Genomic DNA, 24,596 nt, shown 5'->3' with positions numbered 1-24,596 from the left:
TGTACGTCAGCACTCCATAATCAAGTGTCAATCTCAATGGCTTTCCCCAAGAAAGTCTAGCTGGACATATAAAAATATCATGCAGCAGGAAAGGGAATACTTCGTATAAACACATTGTAAAGAAAACCACTAAGCTTTTCAGTGGGACCTCAGAGGATTAAGTGAGACATTGTAAAAAAAGGTTTTTTTAAAGGAAAAACGAACTGAAAGATGCACTTTTAGATAGAGAAGTCTTTGTGTTCTCCAAGAAGTGTTAGTTACATATCTAACTCTTTAAATACAGTAGTTTTAAATGAAACATAAAATTAAACAACCTTTTACATGCACATATTACATACCAAGTATTTTGCCTATACCCAGATGCAATTCCCATTTTATACTTTAGCACCATTTTGAAAACTAAACTTTTCTTCCCTCTGTAAATCACCAGCTCTTTTTTTGCTAGACAGAAAAAAAAAGGTAAGACTAGAGAGAAGTAAAACAATAAAACAATATTTAGTATGTATGGTATATAAAACCTCTGAAATAAACCTATGCAAAATATTTAGCCAGTATATGCTGGGAAAATATTCACTATACTTTATTTTCATATACACATGTACTATTTTTGTATACACACAGAGAAATGTACGTGTACACATTCAACATATAGGTATATACCTATTACAAATACAAAGGTTAAAGAATCGACAGGAACAGGACTCTGTACCCACATCCAGATCTGAAGGTGATGATACTGCGAAAATAAAATTGGTCTTTATGCATGGGGACAAAGTACTTGTCATAGGTCCTGTAAACTTTAGATAAAATTAAAAAAATCACTTTTAACAAGCATATTCTAAATTTTATCAGTACTAAGTACCATTCAGATAAATGGTGAAATTTACATTCTGTTACTTTTTTGGTTCAAGTACAGAATCAAATACAGCTGGATTGCCAACACCTCAGTGTTTCTGATTTTCTATAGGAAATATAAATCTATTATTATAGATAATAAAAAAATGATTATCTTTAAAATTAATGAGATCTATAGACATTAATACAGCCATCTTTTGAACAGTATCTTATTTCTACTAATTCCTTACATTTTCGGTTTTATGTTTGGTAGCAGACATTGACCAGAACTAAGTTTTCATTAAGAAGAGCAAAATACTCCACGACTCATCTGAATCCTGTACGCAGTAAATGGATTCCAAAGTTTTCTTCAGTGAAATACATTTATAAATTTACCTGTATAGTAGCAATTGCATTTTCTAAACTCCATCCATGCAAACCTATGGCCTTTATCTCATTTCTCTACTGATATAAGTAGCAAGAACTGTGGATTTTTCCATTACTCTGAAAGGCCACTTACTCTGATTCTGTGTAACTGCATCAGGCACTTTCAGGAGAGTAAGTCATATGGTGTTGATGTAGACCAAGATGGGGGAGAAAGTTACAAAAAGGAAAATACAGACAGGATCTATGATCTTATTTAAGAAAAGGTAAATGTAATAATATATTTTATGTTTATGAGCCAATGTGTATCTGTTATCTATTTTATACTTTCACAGTATGTCTGACACACAAGAAAAATTGTAATAAAGGTAGTGTAAATACACAGAAGAAATTCAGATTTATACTATGGTATAAATGCTATGTATTTATATAAATATATATATAAATAAATACTATATAAATACAGGTATAATAGTATGATTCATTTTTTAGTAAGTATGCGATGATCAATTTCAAGATCAATGGAATGAAACATTGGAAAGTATCTCTCATGCCATAAGTCATCTTTTTTATCCTATTGTTGTTCATCTAGTCGCCTCAAAATACCAGGAGACTGTAAGGGAAAATATCCTTTTAAAACAGACGTTCGGAGAAATTGTATGTTGTAACTACCTTGCTGTTTACGTGGATCATAAATCTGGAGCCCAAACAGAGGTGGTCTCTCACTTCTTAGCAGTGTCACATTCCTTGTAACCAGATCCAACTGGAAAATTGACCCATTCATATAATCTGTCCAGTAAACATAATTTCCATGATGTGACAGTCCAAAAGGATGATTCAAATCTTTTCCACTGTAGACTACCTACAATTAATCAGTGGTAGGTGAGCATTAGCAAGGTTAAAGTAATTATTAATTTTTCTTAGAATACAGCGTAGAGAACATAAAATGGGAAATAGGAAAACTGAAATAAGCACTGTGTCCAAATGTAACGACTTAATGCAATAAAATCAAATACAGAGTATAAAGCCATTTTATGCACCAGCATCAATATCTAACTTCAAAGCTGTGTATAAATTGAAGTGTCCCCTGTCAGATAATGCAAAGAAATGTGGGTGACCAGACAATCATTATGTTCAGTTAATACATACCTTCTTCCCTAACAAGTAAGCATGGTTGTTTACATAACTTTGCCTATCTGTCAAGTATATCAAATATTTGTTTCTTTTAAAGCAAAGAATAGTCTGTATGAGCTGCTTGGCATTTGTTGAAGCGTGAAGTAAGTGGATAGATTCCTTATTTATTTCTGTGAACTTACTCTCTAGTTTGGGTTGTGATAACTTAAAAAAAACCAAACAAAACACATGCCAAAGTTTGTCCCCAAAAGAAGACAAATTTTCTTCCACGAACCTTCTACTTCTGGGACATTAACTCATAAAACTACAAATTACATCCCAAATCCTGTCTTGATTTTATTGGCTGTAGAAATGTTCTGAAACCATGTCATTTGCTATAGCTGTGGTCTCAGGACTCCTGCACAAGGACTGCAACTATGACTATACAAAAGCTGTCGGATAAAGAGGAACAGTTTAAAAATATTTTCAATCCCTACAGAATGAAAACACAACTTCAAAAACAGTCTAAACTTACCATTCAGTAAATTAGCATAACTAGAATAATTTACTTTAAAATGACATAGAAAATTGCAGAATTCTAAGTCATTTACTTTTGGGAGCCCTGCCTTTATACATCGTCATGGGAGCCGCAGTGTGGACTGACGAAGTTCCAGTCGTCTTCTGCTGGCTGGAGTCCTTGCCTGAACTACTGCCCCACAGTGTATTTCTGTCTTGCCTCTAGGAAGAAGGGAGCAGCTCCTCAGATGTCCTACCTTGTCTCTATTTAGAGACACAAACCCAAGAGAACAAGCAGATAAAGGCCACTAAAATACAACTACTATGTGTGTGACAAACCCTTTTGCCCTTCAAATTTTCTTTTTGGCCTTGGAATTCTTTCGGTCAAAGCTCCTCATGTCAGTTAACTGCTACTGATCAAAAGTAATCCGTCAGTCAATCATACATCACGTACTCATGGAATTTTTGTAGGACTTCCCCACCCCCAATATCTTCACTATACTGACACTTACAGAAATAAAGATGTTACTGACCCAGCTACATTTTGAACAAAAAAATCCTATAATAAAGAACAAATTATTCAGTATCAAAAGCAAGTATCTTCTAGTTATTTTTGGCTACTGAAATTTCATTTAAATAGTTATGCATTTTACTTAAATCACAGGATTACAGAAAAACACTTTTTTACAAAAAAACAGAACCATTCTGTGACACACTTCAAAATAAAACCTGTAAAGACAGGTGCTTCTTATTATTCACCAGTTCTGGTGGGAGGCAAATGCAGCAGTTCTCACTAGTCATCCACGGGTTATCCATGGCAGCTGTATTTAACCTTCCTAGAACTCTTCTGTCCAGGAACTTTTCAGGAAGTCTAGTATCACTAGTAGACAAGTATCTCTAATTAAAAAATGTCTTTCTGACAATGTGCTTAGCCCCCTCCCCGCTCCATTGTAGGACCATAAGGGATTTGGAGCAAAAGTACAAGCGCTAAATGTAAATCCCAACTGAGCCATTATGACAAACTGCAACATGCTACAGCATTGGTACATGCTTAACAACAGATTGCTCAAAATAAAGGATTTTAAAAGCAATATTAAAGCAATATGACATTGTACAGGGATGAGTTCCAGGGAGGACTGTGTCTACAGCTACTGCTTTCAGTACTAAAGACCTGAGTATTGGTGCTATCAAGGCCATCATACAGAGGGAATCACGACCAAAGGATACAGAAGAAGAGACAAGACATGGACATTCTGTGACAAAATCCTCCCACAGAAGGACTTAATGCCCACCCTTCTCAATTAATGACAAAGTTTAATTTGTCAGGGTACTAATTTTATGAAGCAAATGCTAAACCTTCCCCAAATCACTAGACTCCAGTCTAAGCTTTAACTGGTTTCCAGATGTCTGTTCTGTGCTTGCTACCTCTACAAAACACAGAACTTCTATACAGACTTGTATCTAACTAGTACAGCCATCAGCAGAAACTAAAACAATCTCTCTCCATCTTTGACTGCCCTTGTTGGGTGCTCCCCCTCCGCACACTACCACAAATGCTCAAACGGGGCACTGAGATTCATCAGAAGCAGCTTTTCCAGTGAATGGAAATGAAAGCCTCCCTCTGGCAGAGCCGAAAGAAGTTTTTTTCCTACTAAAAAGCTCCATGTAGCTTCATGCCTCAATCAAAATGTAACTCATTGTCACATGAGAAAAACATTAAAAAAAAATTTACAAAGAAAAAAATCAACTTATGTCACTTTCTAAAGATGAAAATTTTAAGCTGTATTATTGTCTCCTACAGGAGACCGCCAGCATTGCTTGTTTCCACAGAGATGACACTGGACATGCCTCAGGGTTATGTAGACTTTAAAAAGCTTGAAAAGTATTTTTAACATAACACAATAAAATCCAGGGAAAGAGCATGCCTGTGGCAAAACAGCAGTATTTTTCTTTTACCTTTCTCTCAGTTCCATTCAAAAATATCCTTTCAATGTGATCATAATAGGCATCACACCAGTATAACACATTGGCTTGATAGTCCAGAGTTAAACCATTTGGCCACAGCATCTTTGATGTCACAAAAATCTGACGACTGTAGCCATCCATCCATGCCTTCTCAATTCTTCCCACACTGTCATCTATTTCATCTTCTTCCCAGTCTGTCCAATACATCCAGCTATGAAATTAAAAAAATGAACATTCAGATTCCATTTTAATAATCTGAATTACACTGTAGACTTTTAGCAGAAGTTCACCAGCGTGTATCCACAAGCCAGAGCGATTTAGACTTTTGCACATTTTCTTCCACTGTTATTTCTACAATAATATTTACTTTCACTGTGTACTGGATGCTGCTGAAATGACACAGTGCTTAGCTCATATTGTAATCAATTACGTGAATATCAAGTGGGCTAACTGACATGAGAAGTGAAATAATTGGGTAGGACCTTATTTAATCACACCAGAATTATGATTTTCTTTTTTTTAAACCAGCAACTTTATTGACTTTGTCACAAAGTTCAAACTTCTACTGTTTTTTTTCTTGAGCCAAGTCTAATTTGCCTTTATGATGCAAATCTGTTTTTTATTATGCTTAATACTATCAAAAAAGCTGCAATACATGAATTAATTGCACTCCAATTTAATAGCTACAGGATAACCTTGACATTCTGTGAACTTCACACGCCGCATGAAAGCAGCAAAGTTACTCAAAAAACTATTATGTCCACGCTCTCCCTCACAAAAACATTTAGAAAGATAGATGGCTATAAAAATTGTTTGAAAAATAGCTGGTAGGCAATTTTAGCATAGCTTTATGGTTTGTAGTTCAGCAAAGTAGATAATCAAAACAACTCTGAAAAGTAAGTACCTATGCTACTTTGGAAAAACTAAGTAAGTATCATCATAAATCACCTATAAGTATTAGCTCAGATGAGTTCTCTGAGCCATTCTCTACTGGACACTGCAGAACGCACCCCATGTTTATTTGTTGGGTTTTTTTTTTCCTGATTGAATTAATCTGATAATCATATTTTATTACAGAATTTGGTGGAAACAACTCTGATTTCACCAATTTAAAATACACAACTTGAAATTATAAACAAGCTGAGGGCAGCAAATATACTAAAAATCCACCACTTTTTCTTTTTTTTTTTTCCCAAAAGGGAAAAACAGGTTCATGGGAAGAAACAGACAGAAGCCTGCATGTAATCTATGAAGTGTCTAAACGGCATTTCAGATCATCTGACATACAGTGACACCAACATGCTGAAAACATTTGCTAGATAGTAGAGGTTTATTTTTAAAGTCAAACTTAGGATTTCAATTATTAAGCATTAAATAGAGGAAAACCACCATATGGATCTTAAATGGATCCCACTTGTAAAACTTGTCCTTATTTAATTGGTATGTATGTGCCTCACCTTTGATTTCACCAGATTTCTGTTTTTGAAATTCTACAAATTTCTGAAATAACTTGTGTGATCCTAACCCACTTCATCTGTCTGTACTTTGTAGAATAGTCCTGGAATTTAAATTCTGAATTCACGAAAGAATGAAACACTTGAAAACAATTTCGTTATCTGTGTAAATAATGTCAAATCATTGGTCAAAAAATTTAATCAAACACACTTTTATGTATAAGCCTAATTTCATCAATTTGGTTTTATCTAAGAAATTGGAAAAGATAATGAAAAAATTGCACCTTTGTTACACAGGTTTACAGATAAGCAAATGGACCTCTTGTTTCTCTTCTCTCTTCCAAATCACCCGCCAGAAGGTTGCTTTGGGTTCTTTTAATATTTTTGTAAATCTATGGCTAAGAACGTCAACCAAGTTTTGATCCATGAGTCTTATAAACTTCTTTGCATGTTTGACTCAAACAGTACTAGGTTTAACCACAGAATTCTAAAACCTGCGTACGCCCTAAAGCTCAGGCAGACATGCAGGTCAGTATGGTATTTATTTTATTGGAAGCCAATATGTTTTACAAATATTTACATGACTGCTCAACAGCAATTACTGAGCTTTCCTCCATTAACTTTTTGTCTGCACTTATTCTAGTTATCGTATCATAAGCTAAAACATGCTTACAGTAACAGACATTTACATTAATGTGCTTTAATTGTATCTCAAAATGCAGTTAATGCTTCTACATTGGTTAAATCAAGACTAATATTTTCTAAACATAATTAAAATGCCATAATAAATGCTATCCCCCAGGAAAAGCTTCCATGAAAAGTATAATCATGAAGGGCACACTATTTTATTAGAAAAGTGTTTTATATAATAGCCCTTTTCAGACAATACATCTTCATACACTATTTCCTGTGCCATGCACTTACTGAGCTGGAAAATTTAACAAAGTAATTGTAGGTATGGTTATGGTTTGTGGTCTGATTTTACATCCTTACTATCTGAACTTAATTAATTATAGTCTTTCTACAGTCTCTTCCATTCCTCAAAGGACAAGCTCAAAAGTGAAAACCTGATAGTGTAAATACATTCTAGTACTAAGAACACAGCAATGAATCCAGCCACACTAGAATTACCTGCCTACATCACCCTCCAGTCACAACTCCCTGAATAAATGTAACAGTGAAATTTTAGGTAAACCACAACTATACCACATCAATATAGTGTTCTTTTTACCATGCAGCCTATCACAGTTAATTATGCTAGCAAGTAATGATAAGTACCTGTCTCACTGAGTTTTGTAGACCAGTATGTACTAGGATATGGTTATAATTATCTTCAGAGTTGGACTTACAAGGAGAGAAATAAAGAAGAGTACTATAAAGTTCACTTAGTATTAAAAATACATACAGGTCTGATACACTCAATTTGTTTGACAAAAAGGTGAATCACATTCAGATTAACTGGACATCAGTTCAGCGGTGTCTAGGGATATGCAATCTTCTGAAGACTTCAGGCAAGAATGCTGGACAGGAATTCCAGATATTACAGGCTACTGTAGAATTACAGACCACTGCCAGACTCTACAAACCCCATCCTAAGCAAAATTCAATCCCATATATATAACTATAAAGACAATCATTAAACAACATAAATTAGTCTACTTCGTACCCATTGACAGGATCAACAACAATTCCTCTAGGGTGGGACATGTCTCCTTCCAACAAAGTTTTTCTGCTCTGAGCAGCTTTTTCCAGTCTGGCCACTGCAATCGTTTTCCTGTGGCCATCGTTTGTCCAATAAAGATTATTTCCAATCCAGTCCACTGCTATGCCTTCTACATTATCAAGATCTGTTGAGAGAGAGAAGACTGTAAGAAGAGATTAATACTATACGTTTATGTTCTAACATTATCCCTTTGTACAAACAATGGACAATATATGGTTCATATAGCTAAATTAGATTATTTCCTTGAATCTGAATTGTATTTGCTGTGTCTGACAGAATTACTCTTTGCTGAAAACACCCCACAAAAGACAAAGACCAGTCGTAAACCTTGTGCATTACACTGTAAGCCTTCATATGTTAAACATACCTGGCCCTGGGCAAATCACTATTTAATAAAACCCTACTTAATTTTTAACCCTAAATAGCAATATCACACAAGTCAAGAACAGCTTCCAGGACCAGCTCTAGTACTGTAAATTATCTTGCTTTTACCCAAATCACGTTTCATTCTTACTAAAACATAAGCAAAATGAGCATTCAATTTACATCTGTTCCAGTATTCCTCGACCTTGCAAAACATATGAGCAAGAACATCACAACAGTCCGAGTTACTCTCCGTGGCTCAGTATAGAAGCAAACTCTTCACACATTAAGCAATACACGAGCAAAGATCAAGGTTGCCGTTGGAGGTACCAGCGGGCTCAGGAGTCTCACAGCGGTACGGCTCCATCCAGAACCAAAACCAGGCAGCAATGTCCACTCCCTGCAGTGTGGAGGCTTCCCCGTTTGAGAAGCAGTAAAACTATTCCCCAAGCAACAAGTTTTCCCTCGAGCTTACCCAACACCCTGTAACATGAACTGAGCTCAGCCCTCTCCTACATGATCCCAATTCCTTAACTGACAGCACAAGGTCTCTAGAAGTTTTTCCATCTCTCCTCCACCTACCATTTCCCTTTTCTTTCAGAGAGATCTCAAAGTCTGAGTGCCCTCCAGCTCGACTCCCCGGCTCAGCTTGGCGGCCCCAGCCCATCTCGCGGAGCCCAGTTCAGCGCACGCAGCCCCAGCCCTGCAGCCGCAGCCTCAGGGGAGCCGGGACCATCCCTGACCGACCCAAACGCGGCACCCAGCAGCGGCGATGGACAAGGCTGAAGGGCAGGAGAGCGGCCGCTGCCACCCACCACCTTCCTCACTCCTTCCTCTCTACTCTACCCTAGTGAGGCCCCATCTGGAGTACTGTGTCCAGTTCTGGGCTCCCCAGAACTTCAAGAAAGATGAGGAGCTACTGGAGAGAGTCCAGCGGAGGGCTACGAGGATGGTGAGGGGACTGGAACATCTCTCCTACGAGGAGAGGCTGAGGGAGCTGGGCTTGTTTAGCCTGAAGAAGAGAAGGCTGAGAGGGGATCTTATAAATGCTTATAAATATCTCAAGGGTGGGTGTCAGGAGGATGGGGCCAAACTCTTTTCAGTAGTGCCCAGCGACAGGACAAGGGACAATGGGCACAAACTGAAGCAGAGGAAGTTCCAGCTGAACACGAGGAAGAACTTCTTCCCTCTGAGGGTGACGGAGCCCTGGCCCAGGCTGCCCAGGGAGGTTGTGGAGTCTCCTTCTCTGGAGATATTCAAGACCCGCCTGGATGGGGTCCTGTGCAGCCTGCTGTAGGTGACCCTGCTTCGGCAAGGGGGTTGGACTAGATGACCCCCAGAGGTCCCTTCCAACCCCTACCATTCTGTGATTCTGTGAAGCCGCCTCTGCTGGCTTTAGCATCCTTTCTGAGGTAAAACTTGGGGTGGAAATGCTTTTTTTACCGCTACCTTGTTTGGTATCTTGTCACGGTGCCTGGATTAAAAAAAAGATATATAATGGGGTAACAGTGCAGTGCTTCCACGAAGCCTGAGCACGCACAGCACCGGATTGGTGCCTCCCTTTGCTGGGATAAAAATGAAAGCCAGTATGGCTGAAAAGGTAACCCCCCAAAAAAAACCCACAAACAAAAGAACCCACACTAAAACTCCCTCTCCTTACTACGATGCTTCTTGACAATATGGATGGTATTACTTGTCATAATCAGGTATCATAGAATTGAATCATAGAATACATAATCCTACACCTTTATATTTTAATATATTTTTATAAATATACAATATACAATTCTACAGTAGAATTTCAGTGACTGGAATCATCATGACTTGAGAAAAGGAACATAAATTGCTTTTTCTGTTCCCATTTACGCCGGTAATGCCATCTAGCCTCCAGCTTTCGTCAGACTCCTCTCTCACCGCTGCTGGCATCACTTTCAGGTCAATGCTGGCGTTTTTTGGAAAGATTTTCTCAGAAGAAACATGATGCAGAGGGATTTTTATCACAGTGTACATAAAACCACTGTTTATAATTTTTAAAATCACTGAATCTACTTAAGTCCCTCTTACATCAGATACGCAGGTGAAAAGCTGCTAAACTGAACACAACTGTTTACTATATCAACTGTTCTGCCCGGCATGGGTAACTTAACCATCAGCTTTCCAGACTACAACTTCACATAAACCCCTGAATTGCTAGTTCGGGACATTTCAAGTTGTTCTCAGAGTCGTTTTTACTGCAAGAGCATTGTGCAGTGGCGCGGTGTTGCCATCGACTCAACGTTCCCTCACATTTCTCCACCAAGGTGCCTCCCCCTAATACAGGCAGTAAGGACTAACGGAAAGGCCTTACTAACATGCCCAACTTCAGCACACCTACAACATCTCTTTTGTGACATATCAGATGTATCTGGGACAAACTCTTCACCAACAATATTTTTTAGACCCCAAACACCTTTACCTAATAAAGGTACTCTAATAAACTCACTCCTTACAAGAAATCAGTAAGATTCTTTGAGATGGATGGGAATGCAAAGCTCTTTTACCAAGTCACAGTCTACATAACTTATTTAGCACGGCACAGAAAATTTTCTGCTTACTGTAACCTATAGATAACATATGCTATGTCATCAACAATACACTAAGATAAAATATGACCGCTTTATCCAATAAACGAAATATTGGGCTTTTTACACACTTGGATGCAGTAACAACATCTATAAAAGGTGCCATTATCATCTCAATAGCATTAGAACACGATAAATTACTTCACAGCGTTTTTTAGTCATTGTAATACCACCATATTCCCTACCAAGTTAGCAGAGCTATAATATTTACAAATACCTTGTCATTGCAAAATATTTCATTTTTTGTTAATTTTATAACTATTTCCTTTTAAAAAAAAGCAAAATACATTTAAATATAATGTTGACGTATCTTAAGATTATGATATAAACTTGCACTGTACACTACAATTTAAAAGTAACAAGGATCCCCCGATTGAGACAGACCTAGTTGTGGGTTAGCCTCCGCTGGCAACAAAGAGCCCTGCAAGTGCCCTCTCACTCCTCCACCCTCCCGGTGGAACGGGGAGGAGAATGAGAAGGAAAACGGAAAACCCGTGGGTTGTGATAAAAACAGTTTAACAGAACAGCAAAAGAAAAAAAAACCAGCAATAATACTGATAAAACCAATATACAACATGCAAATTTCACTGCCCGATGCCCAGCTTGCTCCTGAGCAGCAAATGCCCCTCCTTCAGCTAGCTCCCACTTAAATACTGAGCCTGAGGTCACATGGTATAGAATACCCCATCTGATTGGCTGTTTGGGTCAGCCCAACCAGCTTGTTGTGAGAATTAACCCCATCCCAGCCGAACCCAGGACAACACTTCAGTCAGTCCGCTTTCAAGGTTTAAAAACAGAAAATTTAAAGCAGCTGGTGGCTACTGAAAGTTACAGCATGACAGCCATGTAATATTTTTCAAACCGCTTTTCCCCTCTTATGAGTGTCCTCTGTGTGGGCACAACGGCACTGGACAAACAGCACAGGTTAATAAAGATAAATATGCAAATAAGATTTTTTTTAACATCGAAGAAATTCTTGCCGATAACCTAGGATTATATATGAAAGTAACACAGCAATTAGTTTACTTCTCTTGAAGATGAGTTCAGGATTCAAAGTAGAGGTTCTTTCTAGCTTTAATGCTGTCTGTAATTCCAAGTGTCTAATCATCCTGTCCTACGTATATTGATTGTCTTAAACACTCATGGAGATGTATGTCTGTATATAAAACTGATGTATTTTACACTTGTTAGGTTTCATTTGTTGTTTTATTTTTTCTTTAATCCTCAAACAGCAAAGTACAATCTACCACCTGAACCGTAACAAGAGTTAAGGGTAATAAACACATCCAGCAGCCTTTTTTGAATGTGTAGTTCTTTGAACACGGGAACAATTGAAGCCTGACTACCTCTGTATTCATGTGTTCCTTTTGTTTTTTGACTACTTCGCTGAAGAATAGTGAATTTTTTTTCTTCTCTTCCATTATAATTCCATTTCACAATTTCTGTGTTCACATTTCTATGCCTAGCTGCAGAAATACGAGTGAACTTGCAAATCATCAGTCCATGATACCTCTTCTTCCTATTTTTACAAAATTTTAGAGTTTTCGTTATATATCAAATTAAGTTGAAATAATTCTGAAGGTCCAGAAGATATTAGAGAAACAAAGCTACCGACCAAAGTATCAACTAAACCTTGCTCATATTGGAAGCTAGATGCAAACTTAGTAAATCAGTCACGGATCTAGAGATGACGCTACAGCCTGTGAGACACAATATGAGAAAGTTATGAGGAAAAAAAAAGTGGCATATGCTGAAGAGTATTCCAAAATGTGTTTAAGTTTTTTCTGTATTTCTGATACACCTAAACATCACTATACTTTTGGGGACCTCTTTTGCTTTGTGAAAAAGCTCGAAGGAAGCAATGGTGTCAAAACTCTCCAGATGGAGGAGATGAAACAACAGTAGGATGACATACCTAACCCAGCAACCACCCAGGCTGACAAGAATCACCCAGTCAAAGGACAAAACTACCATGGATCAGTCAGAGTGAGTGAGATCGCTGCCAGCAGCTCACCCAGGTTTCCCAGGCTGATGGACACTGCCAGCTTTATTTGTTTTCTCTCAGTGCCTTTGCTACGTTCTTTTAAATGGCCAATGCCCGAGTCAGTTGGTATCCTCCAAGAGTGGGAGAACGGCCTTTGGTCTTGGAGTGACCAAATATGTTGAGAAGAGAGAATTGACCTTGACATTATGAATTAAACACAGTTTTTATATGAGTAACACTGGCTTTTTAATTAAAATGGTTTGAGGTTTTTTTCTTCTTTGGGAGACAAAACTGTCCGAATACGGACTGTATTAGTATCAACAGCAAAGCTAAGTATTAGATTAGAACACTAGATACCTCCTAAAATTTACAAGCTTATTACTCTGAATCTATTCAGTTTGATACAATAGCTACTGTATCTAAGCTACCATGCGTTCTGCAGTAATTTTAGAGCACTTTGTTTCTAAACCTAACACAACCCAAGTCAAAAACCTCATGGTAGTTAGATACTAAACATATCAGAAAGTTTTAAAATAAAGGAGAGTTCTACAGTACAACCCTATAGAGACAGTTTACGTTCTTTTTGTGAAGTCATGGTTTAAAGTTCACTTTTGTTTAACTATCTAAAATCTTTAAATACATTCCTTATTTTTTAGGTAGGCTTCATGACAAGTAGTAAACAAAAACAAAATAATGGCCGTTCTGCCATTCTGGTTAAACAAAATTGATTTGACTACAATAAGCCAGGCTTTCTGCAGTGAAGCCCTTTCAGCATAAAAAGGGTGAGGCGAATAAAATATCATTTTGATCGTTGTTCACTTGACAACTGAAAAATTAACATTTGTTATTCTGGAAACGCTACCAGAATTTCACAATCAACAGTAGTATGTGGGATCCAAATATACTGAGTATAGACACAAGATTTTTAAAAACTCATAGAATGGTAAGGGTTGGAAGGGACCTTAAAGATCATCTGGTTCCAACCCCCCTGCCATGAGCAGGGACATCTTCCACTAAATCAGGTTGCTCAGAGCTCCATCCAACCTGGCCTTGAACCCTGCCAGGGAGGGGGCAGCCACAGCTTCTCTGGGCAACCTGGGCCAGTGTTTCACCACCCTCATGGTGAAGAATTTTTTCCTAATATCTAATCTAAATCTGCCCTCTTTTAGTTTAGAGCCGTTCCCCCTTGTCCTATCGCTACACACCCTTGTGAAAGCCCCTCTCCATCCTTCCTGTCGGCCTCTTCAGGTACTGGACGGCTGCTCTAAGGTCACCCTGGAGCCTTCTCTTCTCCAGGCTGAACAGCCTCAACTCCCTCAGCCTGCCCTCGTAGGAGAGGTGCTCCAGCCCTCTGATCATCTTCATGGCCTCCTCTAGACCTGCTCCAACACATTCATGTCCTTCTTATGTTGGGGGCTCCAGAGCTGGATGCAGTTGCCACATTGGTTTTAAATATACAAGAGATTACAAGCACAGTGTGTAATTTGGTATGGAATGGCCTAGCTCATCAAGGTCAGTTAGATTATGTATACTAATACTGCCTAAAATACTAGATTAACATGAAAACTGGTGAAAAAAATAATTTTTCTATATGCCAACCAGCTAAACAGCTTCCAAAGATCTTTACAGACTTACTTGTTTAAGCAAAAAGTTAGCCCTTGACCATCTTTGCTAACGTTTACAAGTGAATAATATACACTTCAAGGCTCACAAAAACCCCAAACAACATTAGGGGGGCAAAGATAAGTAAAAAAACCCAGAATTTGTGTTTACGCTATTTCAACTGAACAAAATTTAAATCCCTTTAAAAAATGTCTGGTTTGTTCCATTTTTTTTATTTAAAAACCTGATTTCACATGCAAGTTTGAAGCGTTAATTATAGCAATTTCTGTTGCTGGTGAAAGTACACTACTCTTGCAGTTGTGCCGCCAACTCTAGGAATAGGCTATGCTGTGGGCTGTCAAATAGTTATCAATACTACACAGCATTTTGCTTCCTGAAGGCAAGAATAAGAAATCACAGCTGAAACTATATGGGAAATCAAACTCCAGCAGTGTTAGGTGCTCAGCGTTCTCAATTCCCAGTCAACAGCTTGTAGGATCAGGCTCTCATGTAGGCAAACTGTAATTATCTGAGTTACAGTGTTGTTTGAGCTAGCATATCTGTTCTTGTAAAACCTGATAGTCACAAAAAATGACAACTTCTAATCTGAGAAGTGACACCTACCACAGATAGAGTGCCTTAGCAGCATGCTGTTCAGAGCGAATATTAAACCACCTCCTGACACACCTGATTTTCTCAAGTAGCCTTCCACCAAGGAACGATTTAATCTGTCCCTGCTGAGTTCTTGAGAGCTGACAAGAATAAAAGCTGAGGTGGTATGGCTGGAGGCCATATTAATTTTTTAAATCATGAAAAATACATTAACAAGTGTTCTTTAAGTATACTTTGAAGTTATGAAACTACCTCAAGTTCTAACTAACAATGCAAGCTCCCGGGGAAGGCGTGGGGGGAGAATGACAGTGACATTTTTTTAGTTATTATAAGTATTAAGAACACCAGCAATATATCACCAGATAATCCATAACTCTTTTGGTATTGCATTAGTGTTTTTACTACGTTGTACTTATAAAGAGTAGAAATTCCAGTCAAATATAATTTAAAAGATTGTCTTCAATTTGCTGGTTTGGCATACAAAGTTTATTCATGTTTGATTAGAGCAACCTCAACCTGTTTGGCACCTTTCAGCCAGGATGCTCCTTGGTGCTGCCCTCGAATAAAATCTACATACTGGCTACTCCTTCCTCTACTCTGCATTTGGATTACTTTGTTGTAAAATGAAATGTGTGTTGTTTAGTTAAAGAAAGTCAGCAACGGATGTTCTGTGAGGTATATTATCCATTTCCGTATTTGCAGTGAAATGAAGAATTACCAGATTGGCAGCTGAGTATCTGTTATTTACTCTTACTTTACCCTTTCCCTGTCTTGCGCTTCAATTTACAGGTAAAGTTACTAAGCTCTCTGAAGTCCAAGATGAGTATTCATACTGCTTATTTTCTTGAGTACTAGATAATGAAGCAGTGGTTACCTCCTGCTGAAACAGTCTTTCTTAAAAAGGGTCCATAAAAGAAAAAGAAACATGGGTTGACAAATTGGAAGGTTGATCACTGAAACAGTGTTTAGCATGACAAGATATGATTCTAGACCCGGGAGATTCTGAGAAGTGTGGTGGGAGAGGTGGAAACTAGAGTACTGCTGGAATTTTCTCTCATTGCTGTAATAAATGGTACAAACATCTTAATTAAGGTTCTAAAACATGTTTAGGTCTTCCTGTTGCTTCCACCTATAGAATGAAAAATGTATCAGGAAAGGCAATGTTTTTTTTCTAATGAGTTTGCAAGCAGTACAGGAAGTCTCGCTCTGCCATACTACTTGACGAAGCTCCAGAATCCACACTGGGATATATGGGACAGCTCAGTGAATGATTACTAAGAACTACATTATGGATCCATTGCATCTAACTACTGAAAGAATACAGTGGAGATGTAGGAGTCACTCACCGGCGAGTATAAGCTTAAATGGACAAAGAATTCACAACAGAGCAACTTAACTTGAGGGTTGGACTAGATGACCACAGAGGTCCCTTCCAACCCCTACTATTCTGTGATTCTGTGATTAACCAAACTTTAAATTTCTGCACTCAGGAAAAATATACAGGAAGTTGTGAAAAAAGAAATCTCTCCAACTCTGTTCAAGGTCTACTTTGGGCCTGTTTTCCATGGGAAATATAAACAGAGCTTTAAATTATCTGTAAATGTCAGTTCAACCTCTCCTTAGCGAGATTCTCTGAATGTCACAATCAGTTAGCATTGCCTACCATCTTTGAGGATTGTTTCTCTCTCTGTGCCATCAATTTTCTGTCGTCCAATTAAGAAACTGGTAGTATCAGCAAAGTAAATGTAATTGGTTTCGGCATGGAAGTCCAGAGCACGAGGATTGACCAAGTTTTCTATAGGGATCATATATTCATCAGATACTTTGGTATTCAGGTCCATTCCCCGTATTATTCCTGGGCGTCCCTTCCCATAAAAAAGAAACAATTCATTCTTTGGTCCTGCAAAAGAAAGATTACAAACGTAAACAACTGATGCTGCCTAATCTTCTTTACAGTGCATAATGTCACTGTTTAATTAACTGGCACAATTGGTGGGGGAGCAGGAGCATTAATCAATACCAAAAATTAAACTTTCATATATTCCAAAGGTATCTAAACTAAAGAAATCTAGCTAACTACATTACCTTAATTAAAATACAAATTACTTCAGTGAGCTGCTCACTTCTAATCATTTTTTTCTATAAAATTTCACGCTTAAAAGCATTGCTAGATCACAGAATAACTTTGCATGTACTGTGAAAAGGACATATACAGCTTCATAGACATTTAATTTTAATATTTATTAGGACCTATCAGGGTAATGTAGACCATGACTGAAGTACTCATTAAATCTAACAAGACTGTAAACTCTAGCAAACACAAAACATCTTTTTTTTTCCACATGAAGTTTCTCAGAAACCAACAAGATACAAGATGACAGTAAATTTCTTTCAAATGGGAAGGAGTACAACAAATCAACATACACTGTTCTTTCATACCGAGATAGAAAACATGCATAGCAATATTTCCTATTTCTGAGGAGATTTTTTACAGTTTAATCAAGTAGGTTACTTAGAAATAACTGAAGCTTAGCAAGGTGATTTTCTTTCCTTAAAGATACTTATAAATATCCTTGGATCCTTGGTACTATCAATATACCTCTTAAAATTCTACTAAGATATATACTTTTCCTAATGCCTCTAAGGGTTTTTTTGTTGAAATTGTTAGTGAAAACCGTATGAGGTTTGACTGAGGCAAAATACATCCATCTGCCAGTATCCATCAAAGTATCTAACTGCATGTCTTTCATCTGAACTAAACCAATGCCATTTGACCAAGAAACCAGGTGAAAATATATATTCCCCAAAACTTTCAGGACCGTCCTGTTGGCTGTAGGTGACCAACAGACTGTGTACATCTACTGTTGGGTATAACCATAGTTATACAAATTAAACATGCTTTCACAAAGTATTATGAAAAAAAATCTTGCTTCACTTGCTCATATGAACAGTCTGCTTCTGAGTTACAAGTTGATTGTACGGGTAGAAATTAGGTGCGACAAACTGTGTAACAGCAGCTCAGTACCTATGTGCTGTGCGAATGAATAGTATCTAATGAAAGAGTAAGACTGATGAACTTAAAACCTGTGATGATTTTTAGAATCCTTTAAACAGCATCCCAGGTTTAATTTGTCACTTCTATGAACTAAGCCAAATCAAATCAATTTAAGGGAAAGAAAAGAGTATCTGAACAAAGCGTCAAGCACACGTTGCAAACAAGTATCACCCAAAAGCAGCCCATGTCATTTCTATTGTTATTCATAGACATGTTAAATAACACCCAGAACTATGTCCTGGAACATTCGCGGCTGGCAGACTCTTTGATTTAAAGAACATACTTTTGCATGACCTGCCATCACTCCCCAAGATGAAGCCAGTCCTGCAGCGACAAGTCCGTGCTTTGTAGTTGCTGCTGAGCAGACAGATGTGCGAACATCCCCCTGGCATTCCATATGGGTCCACTTCACATGCATGGCTTCTGACTATGGCGAGTGAAAAACAGCACGATTCAAATCCATTTAAGGCAAGATAATTATATGCATCAGCATGGAGAAACTTTAGACAGGAAAAAAAATGGAATTTGTGCCACAATAAGTCTTTCCCTAGAATATAACTACAAAATAAAGTGTTTTTTTAAGACGATAGCCAAAACAGGCAAGTAGTCCAACAGGCCATCTTGTGGCTGTCAAGCCATACCCTGCAGTGCTGTATGCGATCACCTCTTTTTGAATAAGCTTCCCCTTTTTATTTGTTGCTTTGGTTCATTTGGTTGGCTTTTTGAGGACAGAGCGAATGCCACGTCAACGTGTAGGATGAGCAATGAGTCTGCTGCTCATTGAACCTTTTTAGACGGCACCTTTCCGGGGCAGACGCCTGTCCAGAAACCACAGAACAGAACGAGCCTTGTAGCATTTTTCCGTATTTGTACAGGTGGGACATAAATCCAGCTGAAAAAGCCAAAGAAGTCCTTTCCCTATTTCCTATTTTCAAATGGATGGTTGTAAATTAGCAGACTAATACATCAAATTCATTTTTTTTAAACTGTTTAAGGTAAATCTGATGAAAAAACAAAATCTGTCTTGCTATCCTACATTTACTAAGCTGGCTTACAAGAGGCCAACAGTATTTTAGCTCAGAAAATGTTTTTGTCTTCTCTCTCCTTTCCCTCAAGCTTTTTAGCTGTTTTTAAAAAAAAGTAATCCAGTGGTTTAAGGTCGATATTGTTAAAGGTATACAGAAACTCTACCAAGCTGAGACAGCCTTTACAGTGAATCTTGACAAGCAACAATTGTGTCAATTCAAAACAAAAGAAGCAGCAGAGTGAACAAAGGGCAAGAGGAGCAGAGTAATCACAGGATGTAATAAAAAATTACACCGTGCTCATGTCTCTCCTCAACCTCTCTGACTCCCTCAGGAGTACAAAAGGGGGGCCTGCAGCAAGGAGAGTCTTTGCAAACCTCCTTCAGACACCGACATCTGCAAATCAATGCAAAACTACAGGGTGAAAATCAGGTGACCCAGTCCACATCAATTTGGATTTTGTTCCCACTTCACAAACTTCTCTAAAAGCAGCCAGTCTGTTTAATCACACTGATGTTGATCACCAGAATTGATGCGTCAGCTTTTCTGTCCAAGCAGTCGTGGGGAAGATTTATTGCTATCAGTCATATCAAAATCATTCTCCTAACGCATTGCTGTAAACATTTTGGATCTTGCTGTCTTTGTACAAAGTTCCCACAAATCACACTGCTGTTCTGAATGCAGAAAGTATGTGATCAGAGACGGGATTAGAGTCATACAGGACTACGGACCTCAGAAATTGCTATTTACCCCAAAATTCTGAGATTGTAAAAAGTTTTCCATTCTACATGGAAACGGCAATTTCTTTCACAGAAGGCAGAGATGATATTCATACAAACCAAGGAAAACTAAACAGCAATTTCCTATCTCACCAACTGCTGTGCTGGCAGTCAGGCAGGCTAACTGCCCACATCTCCATGCTTTTTTGGCCACCCTGGAGGTTTGCAGCCTGAAGAACAGGACCAGAGAAACCAGGAATCTCTGAGGTCTGAGACCCAAGCGTGTGGATGGTATTGGACATCTGACAATTTTGAAGGAGTTCAATTCTGAAAGCATTGAGAGTGTGGAGCTAGAAAGCTTGCCAAGCAGGGCTCCTTGGTGGTTCTCCAAGGTGAATGCTCAGGAAGCAGTTGCGTTCAGAGCTTGGAGATGCGGGAAGACTGGCAGTAAGCACAAGGAAAGCTGGGCAGATGAAGAGCCAAAAGAGAGTCTTGCTGCAGTGCCAAATTTTCACTGCATCTTCTAATACGTTTTTCTGGAAGAATGTTTTTAACCCCACATCCATCCAATATCTGGTTTTATGTTTCCTAGAAAGAGGAATTTTAATCTTACCTGCTGTTTGGGTTCTTTTCTGGTATACACGGATCTCTTTTGCATTGTCAAGTCTAGCAAGAGACTGAACATCGGTGCTGTTATATCTGTTTATTTGTAAAATGCTGAGGTTATCTGAATTAAATGTATATAAAAAGTTTTCAAATACTGCCAAACCACAAAGATGCCTAATCTGGAAAAGAAAAAAGTTATAGCGTTATGTTAGCTGGATGTTTTAGGTATACCTATGATTTGTAAACATCAGACATTACTGTGAATTGTAGATGCTAAACGGTACAAAAGAATTTCTGAATAGGTCGATAAATATTTGCAAATAAACACAAGCTACGCTACAAGTATAGTTCACATTCTTGTAGTCTGAAGTTTATGATTAGAAAAGATTTGTACAGAAAGGCAGAAAATTAAATATCCAAATTCAATTTATCCTCTGAATTTCCCAGTTTCTCTGTCTTTTAAATTAAAAACCTCCTGCATACTTTGATAAGTACAACAGCTTATATCGGTATTAACTAATATTAATTAAATAATAATACGATAAATTAATATTAACTAGAATTAACTAATAAATATAGTAAATATAGATATTCACAACACAGTTTATAGGTTGAACTGATTTTTTTTTGTTCTAATCAAAGCACAGCAAATAGTGCATGATACACCCATTGAATATTTACTTATGTAAATAAATTAATAAACAAACAAATTTCCTCAGCTATGCTTGTGTTCCTTTTGTGTTGGCATCTTTGAATCAGGTTGTGGTGACATGGTACAGCTTGTTTCTCAAAAAGTGAATTCTAAATTTGCATTTATCTCTGATGTGTCTGGGTACATGCATTAAAAATTATGTAAAGTTAGTTACTTAGCCAATCACAGCTCAAACATGAAGTGTTCGATAATCTAGAGATTGTGCTTGATTTACACATTTAGATAATGTAAAATATGTCATTGAGCAATTTTGAAAGCTGAAACAAATTAGAGAGAATATATATTAGAATATATATATTAGAATAGATATTCACAGGCTGAACATCTTCTTAGTTTAATCAATAAATTGTTCACCACAAAGTATTTACTTAGCTTATTTAGTCACTAATTCAGGCATATGTCACAATCCACCCCACCCAAAAAAACCCCACCCCCCTCAAAACCCAAACACTTCCTGTCATGCACCCAGTATTTCAGTCCTTGCTGGAAATGACTCCCAGCTGGCCATATCTTCCTATTGCATTCTGCCCTTATCCAGAAAAATAAACAAACAAACATCTGAGATCAATGGAAGTGTTTGATTTAGACCCATCAGGTATTCAATCCAATTAAAGTAAGATGGGAAAGAAAACAGCCTTGAAAACAGTGACGCATCTGTACTGAATTGTTGATTTCTCCTCTGCATTGTAATCCTTTCTTCCCTGTTTCCATTTGCAGTCAGTTGAAAACTTTATTATTTCACTCCTCTGGGAACTTTTCTACGTTTACACTATTAAAACTGACTCTTTTTACACTGCATTTTATGATGATTTAATTATTTGCATTTAATTTAGACATTTGTTGGTTTTTTCTTCTCATGAAGCTTTCCAGCTATCTTACGCATGAATGGAAACATTGCTTGCTACAAAGAACAGCCCTTTGAAAGTCACCTGGGCTATCAATCATAAAAGCCTGTCTCATTTGGAAAGCATGTCTTCTGGTATGCTTATACTTATGAAATAAACTTTAATCCCCAAAATTTCTTGAGAATAGTTTTCTGGTCTGCTCTTCCCTTGGACTAATGAGGACTAACATGGAGAAACAGCCATCCTAAATCCTGGCAAATGCAAGCACAGAACTCAGTGGAATCACCAATTTTTCATTTGAGTGGAAAGACAACCGATATGCCTCTCCTTCTGTGACAGCAGTGGCCAGCTGAAAGGCCAAACTTCTTGATATCTTTACTGAAAGCAACAGAAATCCTTCTCCCCTCATAGCTAGAACAAACAATCCTCTTTTCCATCTAAGTATCAGAAAGAGGAGAAAGCACAAGCATCTTTCCTATGACACCAGTACAACTCATTTATAAGCCTGCTAAAGTATCTGTAAGCTACTTCTGAAAATGGCTTATTTTTTAGTACCTATTCCAAAATGTTACCTGGGGGAGGAAAAAAAAAAGTTTACATGACCTATTATTCCAGAACAACTGGCTAAAGACTGGCAGTAATTTGGTAAAAAGCCAGGAGGTTGTCTGCTATTTAGCCAGGTGACCTAGACTGTTTTTTGTCACATTTTCTGCCTACTTTTAAACGCTAGCTACGCAAACCAGTTGTCTCTTGGTAAACTGGTTACTTGGAAGCAAGCGTAGAATGACAGCAGAACGGGTAAAATGTTAATTCTGTCTGCACATTTTTACACACTCTGTTTAACCTCAGGCTGAAGCAGATGTAAACACGGTACGCACACCAGCTCTGGATGTCCAAGTAGCAACCAGGGACAGCCTGGTCCTTGCTAATTTTCCCTCCATTTACATCAGCCTCGCAACTGCCAGGGAACCCTTCCTTTCTCTGCTGCCTACTACCCCACTCTCCAGGCTGATGCAAGAATAATGGAGACTGATATTCTCGTGCTCAAAGCCTCATACAGTCTCAGCATTTGTATTTACAACTCCGAACATCTGGATCAACTGGCAAAAGCATCATTGCCATCAACAAAATATGATTTAAGGGCATCCAGGTTGATCTGAACAAGTGACTAGCTTTTGCTGTTCCGTTTCTTTGACATTCTTGTGCCTCTTAGTCTCTTCTTCCTGAATTGGCAAGGACATCTTCTTGTCATTAATAATTTATCCCCTAGTACCTTTCCATCGCTCCATACTTTCTTTCCTGAAGTCTTTTACAATGGGGAGTGTGACTTACATGGTGCATTGTTAATGAGACACTGCATGGAAACTTGCCCATAGGTTACAAAACCGGCTAAATTGCAAATAAAACAAAACATGCAGGTGGATTTTTAACATCTGATGCATTTGAACTAAAAAGAGAAGAGAATCTGAAATGACTGTAACAGCATTATGTACATTCATTTATTGATATCATTACTTTTTACTAATTTGCAAATAAATACCTACTTGTCTGCCTTTAATTATTGTATGCCTCTTTCTCCCTTGATAGTCAACAACTTCCACGCTATCCAGATATATGTCAACCCAGTACACATATTTATTGATGAGGTCTAGTGCAAGAGCAGTTGGCTGTTCAATTTTAGAGTCTACTATCCACGTCCTGTTCATCCCGTCCGTGTCACATCTCTCAACCTTGGCAGCACTCCCGTAGTCTGTAAAGAAAAGCTTTCTGTTGAAAGAAAATAAGATGTTGTGAGTTTCAAAGGGTGTCAGCATAGTGCAAAGCTCCTGACGGCTCTGTGCAAAGCAAGGTTTTGCTCTTTGACATTTCAGGGGGTTCATCTATCAATAACCCATATAATCTATATTGACAATCATATAATTACCAAAAAAAATTAATCAGATCTAAGAAATTCACCATTACACAGAATTTTCTTCCAAACGGAATGCACAGAAGTTCTAAATGCATTTCCTTACACCACAGACACACCACATAATACTTGTCTTTTAAATGGATGGTATTCATATGTACAGAGACTACATTACAATCTAAATATCTCTTTAACCATTATTTATAGAAAAAACCTGTAAGATAGTTACAAATAACCAAGAGTGGCAAAACCACAAAGCATTTACGTGGTTTGGAGAACAATTCATTGCGTGTGAGGTATAACAAATACAGCGATCCACACTGTCAGGTTTCTGAAAATATATTTCTAAAGAAGATGCTTTAGTCTGTAGTGCACTTGTATCCTATCTTGGAAGGATGCTCAGGCTTTAAAATGTTTCCACAAATCCAATCAGCCATTTCATCCAACAATAATGGGAAACTATCAAAGACTTAAAACTGCTGCTGAAGCTTCCTAACCTGATACTTGATTAGCATTCACTGGGTTTAGTACACACAAATCAATTTTGATTAACC

The 24,596-nt window shown here is 37.8% G+C and overlaps 1 protein-coding gene across 3 annotated transcripts in view; it reads right to left on the bottom strand.

The window, feature by feature from the left end:
* Positions 1–24,596, bottom strand: part of LRP1B (LDL receptor related protein 1B) — a 760,762-nt gene that overhangs the window by 283,123 nt on the left and 453,043 nt on the right. For all 3 annotated transcript variants that reach the window (XM_075430359.1, XM_075430360.1, XM_075430361.1), the window contains 7 exons: positions 23,678–23,900; positions 20,584–20,755; positions 18,510–18,653; positions 16,835–17,071; positions 7,933–8,113; positions 4,804–5,023; positions 1,891–2,080 (listed from right to left, as the gene is read on the bottom strand). In XM_075430359.1, coding sequence (XP_075286474.1) covers positions 1,891–2,080; positions 4,804–5,023; positions 7,933–8,113; positions 16,835–17,071; positions 18,510–18,653; positions 20,584–20,755; positions 23,678–23,900 — 1,367 coding nt within the window. The remainder of the gene's footprint in view (positions 1–1,890; positions 2,081–4,803; positions 5,024–7,932; positions 8,114–16,834; positions 17,072–18,509; positions 18,654–20,583; positions 20,756–23,677; positions 23,901–24,596) is intronic.

The sequence above is a fragment of the Opisthocomus hoazin genome, chromosome 9 (genome assembly GCF_030867145.1).
Source record: "Opisthocomus hoazin isolate bOpiHoa1 chromosome 9, bOpiHoa1.hap1, whole genome shotgun sequence".
In the NCBI taxonomy this organism is placed as follows: Eukaryota; Metazoa; Chordata; class Aves; order Opisthocomiformes; family Opisthocomidae; genus Opisthocomus; species Opisthocomus hoazin.
This window is presented reverse-complemented; position numbering and strand designations above follow the sequence as displayed.